This window comes from Protopterus annectens, chromosome 9.part0, assembly GCF_019279795.1.
Source record: "Protopterus annectens isolate FY-2018-M chromosome 9.part0, PAN1.0, whole genome shotgun sequence".
NCBI classification, from domain to species: Eukaryota; Metazoa; Chordata; order Ceratodontiformes; family Protopteridae; genus Protopterus; species Protopterus annectens.
Window position 1 is genome coordinate 1,449,925,672 of NC_056743.1, and position 14,788 is coordinate 1,449,940,459.

General features: G+C 38.9%; 1 protein-coding gene across 1 annotated transcript in view; it reads left to right on the plus strand.

Moving 5' to 3' along the window:
- Positions 1-9,580: 9,580 nt before the first annotated feature.
- LOC122810698 overlaps positions 9,581-14,788 on the plus strand; it is a 164,986-nt gene continuing 159,778 nt past the window's right edge. The window contains exons 1-4 of the mRNA XM_044082263.1: positions 9,581-9,622; positions 9,796-10,450; positions 10,659-10,711; positions 11,045-13,690. Coding sequence (XP_043938198.1) covers positions 9,581-9,622; positions 9,796-10,450; positions 10,659-10,711; positions 11,045-13,690 — 3,396 coding nt within the window. The remainder of the gene's footprint in view (positions 9,623-9,795; positions 10,451-10,658; positions 10,712-11,044; positions 13,691-14,788) is intronic.

Below are 14,788 nucleotides of genomic sequence, written 5' to 3' on the forward strand. Positions count from 1 at the left end.
CAACCAGCATGAGATAAACAATCATCTTGAGTTGATTCAGCAAGTGTCAACCATGACCAAACCAGGCCCAAACCCACTGACGGACTTTTTCCAGAATTTGTTTTGGGGGGTGGGGTAGCATCCTTATGAACGTCTTGATTGCCATTTGTGTGGGATTACTCCTATTAGGAGTGTGTGTTTGTTGTGGTATTCCCTGCATGAAAAGATTGATCAAAGATTTTATAGACATGTCAGTTTCTGAGACTGTATATCAAAGTACTGAAATTGAAGAACTGCTGAAAAATGAAACACTTTCATGAGTTTAAACTGAATGACTCTCTTAACTGCAAATTCTGAACAGAAAGAGGTTAGGAGAAGAAGCAATTGTTTATGCTTTTGAAAATAGAATAAAAAAGTATTAACAGGGGGGAAATGTTAGAAAAATATGTATTAATGTATATGTTTAGTGCTTATTAGAAGTTAAAAGGGTTAACACATTTCATTCTATTTTATGTACAGCTTAATTTTGTATGAGATTATAAGATGCTTTTCAAACTGCAGTATGCTTTCTGAAATTGCAAAATGCTCTCTGACCTAGTATTTGCTAGCACAGCAAAATTCATGTTTATGCCTTTTGGAAATGTACTGGGAAGCGGGTGATTATCTGCTAGGTCAGGAAAATGAATGAATAGTGAATGAATAGAACAATACTGTTTTCTATAATGTGATTGAATATGAACAATCAGCCCTGTTCGTGTTATGAGAACATGCACAGCTGTGGAAAAGAAGAGATACATCAGACAAAAGACTGCTTAAAGAAATGAACTGTGATCTGTACTTGCTTTGTGCTTGAATTAGCTATAGTACCTTGAATGGTAACATTGCATAGCAAAAGCTGCATCTGATCGGTGGTCGTCAAGGCCACCTTGTTTTTCTCAAGAAGTTTTTTTTTGCAAACTAGATATGCCAGCAGAAAATCATGGACAAACAGCTGCTGAGAAACAATATTGAAAGAACTTGTGATTTATTACGTCAGCTTAGTAGGCAATACCTTGTAAGAAATGTATAAAAACAGTCTCACTTCCTGATTCTAGTTAGACAAACTCTTTATTAGCATGTTTTTGTCTCCTTGCTGCAAGATTAAAGTGCCTTAACCTGAACCTGCCGTGTGTTGATCATTTTGAAGTTATTTTTACTTTTGACAATATGCATTGGAGGTAAGTTCAAGTTTTTCAGCAACTTATAGTATTAACTCACTAATGCATGCACCTGTTTAATACAAGAAAGGTGCAGGTTTAACTAAGTAAAGATAAGACAGTAAATGGTGTCCAAAGGAATGCAGACATGAAAGCAGGGCACAGTTGACAATCTTGTTAACACATTATTGTATGCTCCTGTTGAACATTGGAGAAGTGCATGCTTAATTAGCTATAGGGAAGACAATGATGGTGACTAAGGGCATGCATGCATGAAAGCAGCTAGCTCAACTGAACTTACTTTATTTTAATTGCATTATAAGTAATTTAACAAGTAATTAGTGTGTTTAACCAATTAGTAAACACTTGCAATTATTTAAGTAAAGGCATTGTTTTTTGTTAGTTCTGATGAAGTCCTATGTATGTGGAAGCTGAAAGTGCTTAAATATAATTAAACATTTTTTTTTATTTGAATTAGTTATTACTTGGTTTATGGCTTGAATATTTTAGCCTGAGTTTCTGAAGTCTTGGTTCTACATTTGGTTACCAGTTGTTTTTATCCTGGATTTCCACTTTTTTTTTGTTTTAAAAGCTAAATTATCCCTACAGACAGGGGGAGTTCTTCTTCATATACTTTTCTTTCCATTAATACCGTACTTCCCTGCCATTTCCTCATCCCAAAAACTTTCTTTATATAGATCTTAAACCTCACCCACTCATTCACGCACTCACTAGCTTTCTTTAGAAGACTGAATACATTTGCTTCATGTCAAAAGTAACTCTGAAGACTTGCTGGGATTCAAAGAGATACTGACTGCCTGAATTAATTGGACAATGTATGTTGGCATTACTGGCTCATTACTATTTTTCTGAATCAGATACTACATTGTCAAACCTATCTGTGCTGTTGTTTCCCCTAGCAACCAAATGAGGAAGGTAGAACATGCACACACACACACACACACACACACACACACACACACACACACACACATTCAACCACATTCATGGTAGTCATCATTATAAAAAAATTTTTTTTTGAGAAACTTAAATGTTTATTGGTGGCCAGTTGACAGACACTCAGAACGTCCTTACTGGAAGGTAGTTAATAACTTGTAATATAATGATAGACTTGGAGAAGAATGAGAAGGTGATTGCTGTTTATCACTTTCTTTCTTTTCTATAAGTTTGTGCAATCTCACAGTTGGTATGTGCACTTATACCCCCGACACGCACATTTATATATATATATATATATATATGTATATATATATATATAGATATATATATATAGATATATATATATATATATATATATATATATATATATATATATATATATATATATATAGATATATATATATAGATATATATACATATATATATGGTTCCCCTTCATATGATCAAATTTCTCTAAACTAGAAATTCATAAGCCCGAAGCCAGAATCATGAGTTTAAAGAAACTCGAAAATATGAAGAGGACATAAAAAAATGCACACCTTTCTAATGTTTTTGCAGGGGGGCTTTGCCCCCCTGCACCCCCACACTTAAATATTTCTACTCCGAGATCGCACTACAGCGAAGGAAAGGGAAATCTCCCATTCTGCGCTATATGCATAAGCGCAAAATGGAAGACTTTCCAGTCCTCCGCTATACTGTGGTCACATAGCATGTGGATTTAACCTGCAAGGGTGCAGGGGGACCTGGCCCCCTGCAGAAAAGTAAGTGAACCCTTTTTTCTCTAACCCTAAACTTCCCATTCACAATTTCGAGTGAATGGAAGTTCGAGATTTGTGTCTCGAGCTTATGCATTTCGAGCTTCCATTCATTCAATTTTGTGAAGGGGAACTATATATATATATATATATATATATATATATATATATATATATATGTGTGTGTATATACACATATGATATTTATATGTTACTAGCTTGAATTATTAAAATGAGTAAATGCTGAGTATGAAACACTGGCAAAACATTTCAAACATTCATATTATCAAAAATCATAAGTGGTAAACTTACAGAAGATCGCAAAAGGAAAACACTTTTCTTTTGCAATTTTTACATCAAAATCCATCCATAACACTAAGCCCTAATTTGTCTAAATAGTGATATGTTATGGCAAGGATTTTTTAAGGAAGGGTGTAGGGTAATGTGTATGTCTGGCATTTATTTGTTTGAACAGTCTCTTTAGCAAAAGGAAAAACAGCCAGATTATGATATCAAAAAATTATACAAGTTGGCTGTTTTTTTCTGTTTGAGATCGTAGTTTAGTGGCACTTGAGGAATTTTACCTTTTCCCACTGTAGTGCAACTTGGAGTTTGTATATATAGTTAACAGGGGGTGAAAGGAGTACAGAGTTTGATCCCAGGAAAAACACAAATGTTTATTTTATTTTGTTTCTAGCTCAATAAGTTGCTAATTGATCATTCATGCTCCATCAGTTTGCATTTAATAATGTGCCTTTTTGATAAAGTAAGATGCACCTATACATATTCAGGGGTGTGGGGACAAGATTCAGAAAGTGATATTTTCTGCCCTTGAAAGTGTTTTTGTTTTCAGTATCTCCCAATATTTATTTTTAACATTTTGGGTTTGAATAATTGTGTGTCATTTAAAGAAGATCTGATGTTATTCATAGTAAACCCTATTTTACTTTTTTTAATGATTTGTACAAATGACAAATTGTACTTATATTTCCCTAGGTTATACCTATTAATTGCCAGCATGCAATTACACTTTCTGGAATAAAAAACTAAATATATGAAATAAGAGAATTATTTTGATAAAAATAAAAACAAGCTGTCTGAACAAGTACTTTAAAAATAATTTGTGTTTAGATAATGTGGCAACAAAAGAATCATCATTTAAACAATTTCACCCTCAGGCATCCCCACCCTCACCCAGTATTCATAGCTTTGCTAAATGTGTACACATCGGATATCCAGCTGTAATAAAATACTTTCTGTGACAGGTATTTCAATATTGTTTCACATGAACGGTAGCCACAACGAAGTATTCTAATTTCTTTCACTCAAATTGTTTTACTGCTGTAAAACTAGCTAATAAAAATAAGCAAATTATAACATTCATTTTCATCTAAAGACAGCCCCTGTACTGAACAATTATAATTACTGCATTGTCTGTATACATTTTAGATGTAAAAAATGATAAACTTAAATAAGGGCATAATGTAATTCACCCCAATTTCTCACAAATGTTGTTAACACCAACAGCAGCAAACTATTCCTGCAAAGCAGACCACTGCTGGTAACTATTTGTCTGCCAGGATTAAAAAAAAAAAACTTAGCTTACACTGTCAAAAGGTGCTGATGTTCTCCTACACTTTGAGTCCATCCACTTTAACATTTAATATTTATAGGCTTTCTGTTCTTTGCCATCCTGATGAAGCATGGGAGAACAGGAAGCAGGAAGTAGAAAGCAGAATGCTGCAGCTGCTTTGGATAAAGGCAGCATGGGGTATTTATTTTGTTACAAAGTAAAGAAATTATGTCACGTCTTTATATTAAAATACATGCATACATACATATATACATAAATAAATAAATAAACACCCTTGCCAAATGTTGCTATATTTACAGCATCACTGGCCCATACTGTACATGTATTAATACTATACACAGTGGCATTCAACACTTTTTAATTGCAATTAAAAAGAAATGCTTATGTTGCTACTTCTTAGTAATTATGCTCAGCACATAAGTAAACTAAAATGAGTTAGAAGTGCTGAACATAAAACTTTTATTAGTAAAATTATTTTATTGCAGTATACTGAATGGCATACCATGGCACTCATAAAGTTGTGGCCCCCAGGCAGCTACCTAAATCATCCCTATTACAGTTTGTCTCTGTTAACAAGCCTTGCTTTCTGGTTGTAATTGGAAAGCTCCATGAACTACACTTTTTTGCTTTGTCATCTTGCTTAATAGTCTCACAGAATGCTGTTAAAGCTCATATGTTACTTTGTTGTACCTCATACATTTACTGATGGGCTATCCCTTTTTGGGAACTACATTGCTTTTAACTGGAATGCAGAGCTATATGTTGTTTCAGTGGGCAGATGTGGTATACACTAAATTCCTATTGTTATGCTGTTCTGTTGCTGTTTCTACAATTACCACTCTTGATAACCAGTGAGTATCTAAGCGGTGGAGATCTGGCATTTGTAACTGAGAAATGTATCTAGTGGGATTTAATACAAAGCATTGTAGTATCAATGGATGCCTGAAAGTTTCATTATTTATCTCTGTTGGCCACTTGATGTTGCAGTGCAGTATAACTTTTATAATTTAATACTAATTCATTCAAATATTTATTTTATCATCTAAACTTTGCAGCCTGCCTAGGTTATTATCCAGAAATAACATGCAATATCTGTAAGGTGTATTTATGAAATCAGTAGAAAGATGCAGGCATTGGTTATTTTCTCCTCTGTTAGATTTTTCTCCTTAGTGTAACCTGTCTATGAGCTTAATAAACACAAAAAGATGCAAGGGCTCCAATGAAAACCAGTAAATCCAAAACAAGAACCCAGAGACGCACAATAAAACTTCAAGTCAGCAAAGAAATTGCCAAATGTACCACGTGTTTTTCAACAGCATAAACACTCAGAGTCAATTAAAATCACACTTTTATTGAAATGACCAGCATTAACGTTCAAAACATACGTTTTCGTTTTGTCACTTCATCAGATGTGGGCTACGAGATGCCATGTTGTTACCGGCTTGAGCATCATCTTTTTATAGTCTATAATAAATAGTCTCCACTCTAATGCAGCACATTAAAAAGCTTCCATAATACCTCTCAACTCTCCAGATTTTTGTCTCATATTTTTGGTGTATTCATCATAAAATTTGTGGTTTTTCTGGAAAATCACTAACTGCAATCACTATATAATGACACACATCTGAGTTTCAAACTTTATATACTTCTGAAAATGCACAATAACACAAAACCTGTTATTCTAGCAACTTTCTAAGTTTATAAGCGTAATATTTAAAATATGTCCCTATTTTTGTGCTCTTGCCCCCCCCCCCTTATTTTAGGCTTTATCCAGAATTTATTGTGCCAAGAGATTGAGAGGTATGGCTTCCATGATGCTGTCCCATGGTACACTTACACATCTTTGGGCTTGTCTCAGTGTGACTTCTGTACTATTCAGAGTTTGTTAACTGTGGATATGTTGAAACAACTACTGCATGATGGGACACCTGCCTCTACTAGGAGCTAGTTAGTGTCTTTCGGCTTTTCCCGATTAGGGGTCGCCACAGCAGAACTCCGGTCCGCTAATGATTGGCAGTAGATTTTTACTTGCTGGCTTGCCGGGCCTAATGCACAACCTTTAATGAAGGAACGCCCATTCACGCATGTCGCCATACAGAAGACGCTCTGACTGAGAATCAAACGGGCAACGTCTAACTGTGAGGTGACAACGCTACCACAGCACCACCACCGCAGTCTCTACTAGGAGCTAGTAATGTTGTCAAACCAGCTTTTTCAGCTAAGATTAGAGTGCTGGCATCAGCCAATCACTCCCACCTTCCATCATTAGTCACTTCGGCTTCTGAGCCACTGACTGGATCCAGATTATCTGGGTTGCAGCTGTTCTGTTCTGTTCTTTTGTTCCATTGAGCTAACTGCTCCTCTGTGGCAGTAACTATTTCTGCTGTGAATAAGGCAGTGATCATTCTATATAAGGAGGCAGTCTTTGAATTATTAGGAATTCTGCAATGCAGATGACCTCATAGTGAAAGTATGATGACAGTGTACATAATGATGACATTTGGCTAATCCCGTGCCTTCTTTCAGCTGATGATTTTCCAGAGAAGTAGCTAGTTGAAAAGTAAAAGAATTACTGTGTCTAGAAATGCATAAATCATTGTAAGTGTACCTCATGTCTAGTAGTCCCTACATGTTAGCATGCATTATGCCCAATACAAGCTATCCCTTGAGCCATGACTAATGTCATCATTGTGGTATCCACTTACATTAAAGGAAGGCCATTAAAATGTCACTCATGGTCAGATGAATGCTGTTTTGGAAATTGTATTTGAGCTACTCTGGATACACTTCAGTTGCATTCCCTTCTCAGGAGGGAAATGTAGAATATACCTATCAAAATTAGCAAGATCTTGCTTGCATGTGCCATATTGCACAGCATGTCTACCAGGAAGCACAAGGTGTGCTCACTGCAGACACCAGCACCTCACTAATATTTGGCAAGGGAAATGAGTAATATTAATGTCCGGGAGGATGGTGAAGATAGCAGCTGTGTCACGTTGAACAATGAGCTTAGTATAGGCTAGCACTAAAAGCAGCACACATGGTACAGATATATGTATCATGACTGCTCCTACATGGCAAATCAATAAAGAATATCTTAGGACACACTGTACTGCAGCTTTCATAATGAAATAAGTACAGCCTATACGGTGCAATGTCTGGTCTGATTACATTGTACATTACACATTATCACACAAAACAAAGCTAGAAATATTTTAGATTGGCTAGCCATCATTCACAAAAAATGAGCGTAAGGAAAGATGTATACTGCTCAATGAAATTTAAAAAATGAAACAACAATCACACTGTTTCCTGATGTAGGAACACACAAAACCAACACAGGCAAATAATAATCCAAAACTGCAGTAACCAAAAGGCACAGACTCATTATTACTATTTAAATGTTCAAAATAATCATATTTCATGGTAATCAAATTATAGTAAGAAAAAGTACTAAAAAGCAATAATACAATATAAAATAGGCATGAGTTACTCTACTATTTTTTTTGTATTATTGTTTGGATATCATTAAACATGTTTGTCTTAAACAGTCCTACTATAAGTGCTTGAGTCCCAAACACTCAAAGACCACAGTTTCTGTTCCAGGAACGTCAGTATGGGGTTCCTATTACCAGATCACAGGCGCAGTCTTGATCGAACCGAAAAGAGCGAAAAGGCAAACTAGCAAAGCAGCTTTTTAGTGAATTCTTTCCCCGGGAAAGAATTTGCTTGGCCACTTTCATACTTTGTCATTTTCAGCACTGTAGTGTGATCTCAGAATTGGTATATTTAAGTAGGGGTGTGTGTGGGGGGCACAGCCCCCCATGTTGGGGGGTGTGGGAGGCACAGCCCCCCACATTATGTAATGTTTTAAAGTTTTTTTTTTTTTTTATTTCAGAACAGCGATTTTTTTTCCCTTGGAAAAAAAATCACTGTTCTGAGGTTTCGACATTGTAAGCGTTCACTTACATGGGGTTGATTATTTATCATTCACTTTTGGAAGCGTGCAATAATATAATATAGACCCTCAGTATGGTGCAGCTAATGTAGACTGTCAGTTTTCTCTGAACTAGAATATTAGTTTGTACAATGACTGCCACACTTTACTTAACAAATTATTTGAGTTTGAGCTAGATAAGTGTAGCAATGGTGGGGAGGGGGTGGGGGTGTCCATAAATTAAAGCAGAGATTGGGAAGTGGATTTAGGTTTAGGGAGCAGGAGGAGAGTTTTGTGTTCGGGGAGTGGGAGTAGAGCTTTAGGGTTAGGGAGTGAGAGGGGAATTTAGGTTTAGGAAGCGGTTGGACCTTTAGGGGAAAAGAGAGAGGACTCAGTTTTGGGTGGGAGTTTCAGTTTGGGCTGTGGTAGAGCTGCAATGTTTTATAGGATCTGGTGTTGGGAGGGTTAAGTATATACAGATAAGTGGGCTAGTGGGAGTTGGAATACCTGCTTTTCTGGGCAAGTGGCAGTGAGCAGGTTTGTTGTGAGTTACCTGGACGCGAGCACTTGTATTAGACCTATACTGAACATTTATCTACTTTTAGTCTATGTCTCGGTCTTTGTCTTACAGAAATAAAAAAAAAATGACAAATAATTCAAGAAGTACTCAGGAAATAGGTCAAAGAAGTAATTGGTGCAAGTTGTTATCACACAGATTTCTTTGGGTATAACAGAAGAAAAACGTGCACTCATTAAAATAAATTAAAAATATCAACCATTCTGGATAAGGCGTTAATTAAACAATTGACAAATACTTGTAACTTCCATACTTTAATTTGTATTTCAAAGCAGCTAACAAATTAAAATAAATAAATAGCTATTCCAGGCTGCTTGCCTGCAGTCCATTCAGTCTTCCACTGGCCAACTGTAGTATTCGGGCTGGTAATGTGGTTGTTGTACTGTAGGGGCGCTGTGGGGAATTCAGCATGTACTGTTGGTTCTATATTCTCTGGTAACTTGTTGGTTCTGTGTAGTAGATGACTTGCAGAAGTTGTGTGAAGAAGCATGGGTGCGCACCTGGAGGCTCTTAATAAAGAAAAGCCTTACAACTCCATAAACCGTGTGGTCTCCTTCCTTACCACGATATAACATATTGGCGATGAGAAGATGGGATGCCTCCGAGTCCGCTGCGAGTAACCTGGTGAGCTGTAGTTCATGTCGGATGATGAAGAGACGGGGCCTGCTGGGGTGATGTCGGGTTCCATGTTGGGGTCATTAGTTGCATACGACTGTCAGACACAGACCTGGGAGGAGTATTGTGAAGTGTTGGAACATTTTTTTGAGGCAAACCAGATAATGGAAGTGGGTCGGAAGCGAGCCATATTGCTAAGCTCGGTGGGCAGTAAGACGTACAGTCTGATGAGGAACTTATTAAGTCCGGATAAACCGGGGGACAAATCGTTCACAGAGTTGACGAGTTTACTTCAGTCACATTATAATCCGAAGCCGAGTGCAATAGTCCAGAGGTTCAAGTTAAATTCAAGGACTAGAATGGCTAATGAAACGGTAATGGAGTATGTCGCAGTGTTGAGGGAACTGGCACAACATTGTGATTATGGGGACAGACGGACCGAAATGCTACGAGATAGGCTCGTATGTGGCATTGCAGACGACCGCATACAACGCAGATTGTTAGCGGAGCCTGACTTGTCGTTTGAAAAGGCTTTGAAGTTGGCACAGGCCATAGAGACAGCGACTAAAGACATTCGTGATTTACAACAGAAAACCACGGAAGGGGTTGGAAGCAGGAGTGCGACCCCACTACCGGTGCATAAAGTGGTTATGGAGCATAATTCACAAGGAAAGTCTGGTCAGTATGCTTGTTACAGGTGTGGAGGTGAACATTTGTCACGGAACTGTCGTTTTTTAACTGTAAAATGTCATGCTTGCGGGAAAAAGGGCCATGTAAAGAAAATGTGCCGCTCAATACCCTCTCGGGATCAGCCGAAAAAGGGGGAGGAAAAAAGCAGTATGATGGAAAGGAAGGGAAACCGACAAAATAAACGGCAGTATGCACACCACATGCGTGAAGTTACAGATAAACCAACTAGGGAAGCCGAAGAAGTGTTCACAATGTTTAACGTGACAGAGGCCAAGTGGGAAAGAGTTGAGCCCATTAAAACCCAGTTGGACATAAATGGTAAAATGGTGCAGTTTGAAGTGGATACGGGGTGTAGTGTCACAGTCCTGTCAAAGGCAGAGTATGGGAAGTTATGGCCTAGAGAAGCTCGTAAGCTGCAGGACTGTTCAGTGACTTTGAAAACCTACACGGGTGAAATAGTTCCCACGTTGGGAATGGTGAAAATGAAGGGTAAAATATAAAGACCAAGTCAAAGAGTTGCCAGTCATGGTGGTAGCAGGTAAGGGACCAAACCTGCTAGGCCGGGTGTGGTTAAAGGAGCTAAATATGGACTGCCTACAGCTCCATAAAGTAGAACAGCCGGGCCTGACCTTGCAAGAGGTGCTAGCGAATAATGAAGAAGTATTTAAAGAGGAACTGGGGACCTGGAGGGGTCCACCAGCGAAGATACACGTGAAAGAAAACGTAACGCCAAGATTTTACAAACCCCGTCCTGTACCATATGCGATGAAGAAGAAAGTTGAGTTTGAGTTAGAGAGACTCACTAAGCAAGGTATAATTGAACCAGTAAAGTTTGCGGAATGGGCAGCACCAATTGTTCCAGTATTAAAGCCAGATGGTACTGTTCGTATATGTGGTGACTACAAGTTAACAGTGAACCAAGTCTCGAAGCTGGAGCAGTATCCTTTGCCCAAGGTGGAGGATGTGTTTGAAAAGTTGTCGGGAGGTGAAAGGTTTAGTAAACTGGACCTCAGTCAGGCATATCAACAAGTAGTGCTGGAAGAAGGGTCAAAGACGTATGTTACCCTGAACACACACAAAGGTTTGTTCCAAGTCAATCGTTTACCTTTTGGGGTTTCCTCGAGTCCAGCTATTTTTCAGAGAATAATGGAGGGACTAGTGGCAGGAATTCCAAAGGTAGCTGTGTATTTAGACGATATCCTGTTGACGGGTAGGAATATCCGAGAGCATCTGGAGACGCTGAATGAGGTGCTGAGTCAACTGCGAGAGGCAGGTTTACGGGTGAAACGGAGTAAATGTGCTTTCATGGCAACGGAAGCAGAATTCCTGGGCTACAAGGTGGATGCATCAGGCCTACACCCCCTGCCAAATAAAGTGGAAGCCATTCAACAGGCACCAGCACCCACAAATGTTACAGAACTGAAAGCCTATTTAGGCTTACTCAACTATTATAACAGGTTCCTGCCAAATCTGTCAACACTGTTAGCTCCTTTACATAAGTTGTTAAGGAAGGAGGCTCAATGGTCGTGGAAAAAGGAACAGGACAGAGCATTTGAAAAGTCAAAGGAACTAATGCAATCTTCAGAGGTTTTGGTGCATTACGATAGTCACAAGGACTTAATTTTGTCATGTGATGCCTCACCCTATGGATTAGGGGCTGTGTTGGCACACCGGATGCCAGATGGACAAGAGAGACCCATTGGGTTCATGTCACGAACTTTGACACAAGCGGAGTCAAACTATTCTCAGATAGATAAAGAAGGTTTAGCTGTGATGTTTGGAATCAAGCGATTTCACAAATACCTCTATGGGAGGAAGTTTACTATTTGCACGGATCATAAGCCTTTGTTGTCATTGTTCAACGAGATGAAGGCAGTGCCGCAGATGGTTTCTCCTCGCATTCAGAGATGGGCTGTAACGTTGAGAGCTTATGAATACGAGATTGTTTATAAGCCTGGAAAACACCATGGTAATGCAGACGCATTAAGTCGTTTGCCGATGCCAGGGCCTATCCAAGAAGAGGAAGTGGAGGACCGAGTTTTGATGATGGAAGACATAACGTTGGTGTCTGCTAAGGAACTGAGAGTTTGGACACACAAAGATCCGGTGCTTGCTAGAGTGTTTCAGTGGGTCCAGCAAGGCTGGCCAGTTCAACAAACGGATCCAGTTTTTCGACCTTATGAAGTGAGAAAAACAGAGCTGAGTGTGCAAGATGGATGTGTCTTGTGGGGGGCACGAGTGATAATTCCATCCCCAGGAAGAAGGGCACTTTTACAGCAGTTGCACCAAGGTCATGTGGGCATTACCCGAATGAAGGCCTTAGCCCGAAGTTATTTTTGGTGGCCCAAGTTGGACCACGAGATTGAAGTCGTTGTGAATGAGTGTAAAACATGTCAACAAAATCGCAACTTGCCGGTGGCGGCGCCACTACATCCATGGGAGTGGCCGAGTAGACCTTGGCAGAGACTTCATATAGACTATGCAGGACCATTCATGGGGGCCATGTTTTTGATAATCATGGATGCTCATTCGAAATGGATGGATGCCTATCAAGTCAAGACACCCACTTCTCTCGTTACCATTGAATGCTTGAGGAGGAGTTTCAGTAGTCAAGGACTGCCTGAGACTATTGTATCCGATAATGCTTCATGTTTCACGAGTGAAGAGTTCAAGGGTTTTCTGAGAAAAAATGGAATCGTACATATTACATCAGCACCCTACCATACAGCTACAAATGGTTGTGCTGAAAGAGCTGTTCAGACTTTTAAAGCAATGATGAAAAAGTCTGGGGAAGGAAGTTTAGCAGCAAAAGTATCAAGGGTGTTATTCAACTACCGTATTACACCACAATCTACCACGGGTTTGTCACCTGCCGAGATGTTGCAAGGACGTAGATTGAGATCCACGTTGGATCTAGTGTATCCAAATGTCCGAGCTAAGGTGGAGGGGACCCAGTGGAGGCAAAAAGAGTGTCATGATAGACGACGGAGAGAGCGAAGTTTTCTGGAAGGAGATGCAGTGATGACGCGAAATTTCAGTTATGGACCTAAGTGGATTCCAGGGTTCATTGTCAAGAGTACTGGACCATTGTCGTACCAGGTGAGATTGAATGGAGATTTCTTGGTAAAGAGACATGTAGACCAAATTCTACGGAGCGAACAGAAGAAGGATGCCATGGAACTGCTGGCCTCGGAACTATCGTTAAGTTCGGAACCAGGGCTCGCAGTGGCAGGAGGATCGCAAATTGAGGGAGACCGCCAGAACGTGGAAGGAGAGGTTTCTGAAGATCCAACCGTTCCAGGGAAGGACACACCGATACCTGAAGTGGTAAAAGTGACACCAGAGTCACCTAAGGTGGTACCACTGCGCCGTTCTAAGCGTGTGCTGGTTAAACCTAGTTACTTGAAGGACTATCAATGTTAATAAAAGTACATGTATAGATTACCAGCCTTAAAAAAATAGTAGATGGTATGGTAACCAGTTAATAACTAGCCTGTTATTTACAAGTAAATGATTAAATGCATTGTGGAACTTGTTCCCTAGTTTTGCTTATGTAAGACAGTATGTCTTAGCTTAAAAGGGGAGGAATGTAGTATTCGGGCTGGTAATGTGGTTGTTGTACTGTAGGGGCGCTGTGGGGAATTCAGCATGTACTGTTGGTTCTATATTCTCTGGTAACTTGTTGGTTCTGTGTAGTAGATGACTTGCAGAAGTTGTGTGAAGAAGCATGGGTGCGCACCTGGAGGCTCTTAATAAAGAAAAGCCTTACAACTCCATAAACCGTGTGGTCTCCTTCCTTACCACGATATAACACCAACTTTAAGCAGAAGTAGATTATCAAAATAATTTTTCAGAACATTAGGATGCACGATTTCTAATATAAAAAGAAATACTCAAGGTTTCTTTCACAAAAGATGTTTTGCAAGATGCAGGACAAAGGATGACACTTGGTCTCTGGCGCAATTCAAAAATGTCCCAACCAGTCCTTTCCTATTTCCATCACAATTTTGCAGCAGCAGAAAAGAAGAAGGAGGGGTGAGGCAGGCCGAACATTTATTTAATTATCTGATTTATTTTCGTTGCTTATGTTGTGTATATTGTGTAACTCCAGCCTGCATCACCATGTTGTCACTTATAGTATCTTCAGGATTCCAAATTTGACTCTCAAGACTTGTAACTATGAGACACATGCTATGAAATTACGAATTGCATTAAAAACATGTTTAGTTGTATGAATCAAAAGGAAGCTCTTGTTTTACAGAAGTAAAAACCACATTTCCACAAATAATAAATTATTTGTATAGCCTAACAAATATTTCATATCCTGTTCTCAGGCTCAGTTTATTTTGCTACTAATTATCTCTAGTTTTATGGAAATAATGCTGATGAATGAACGGTACATTCCAGGCTAAATGCGATCATGAACCATGTGATGAAGGAACTGACTACGAATGCAGTGCTGGTTGCACATTAATTATACAACTA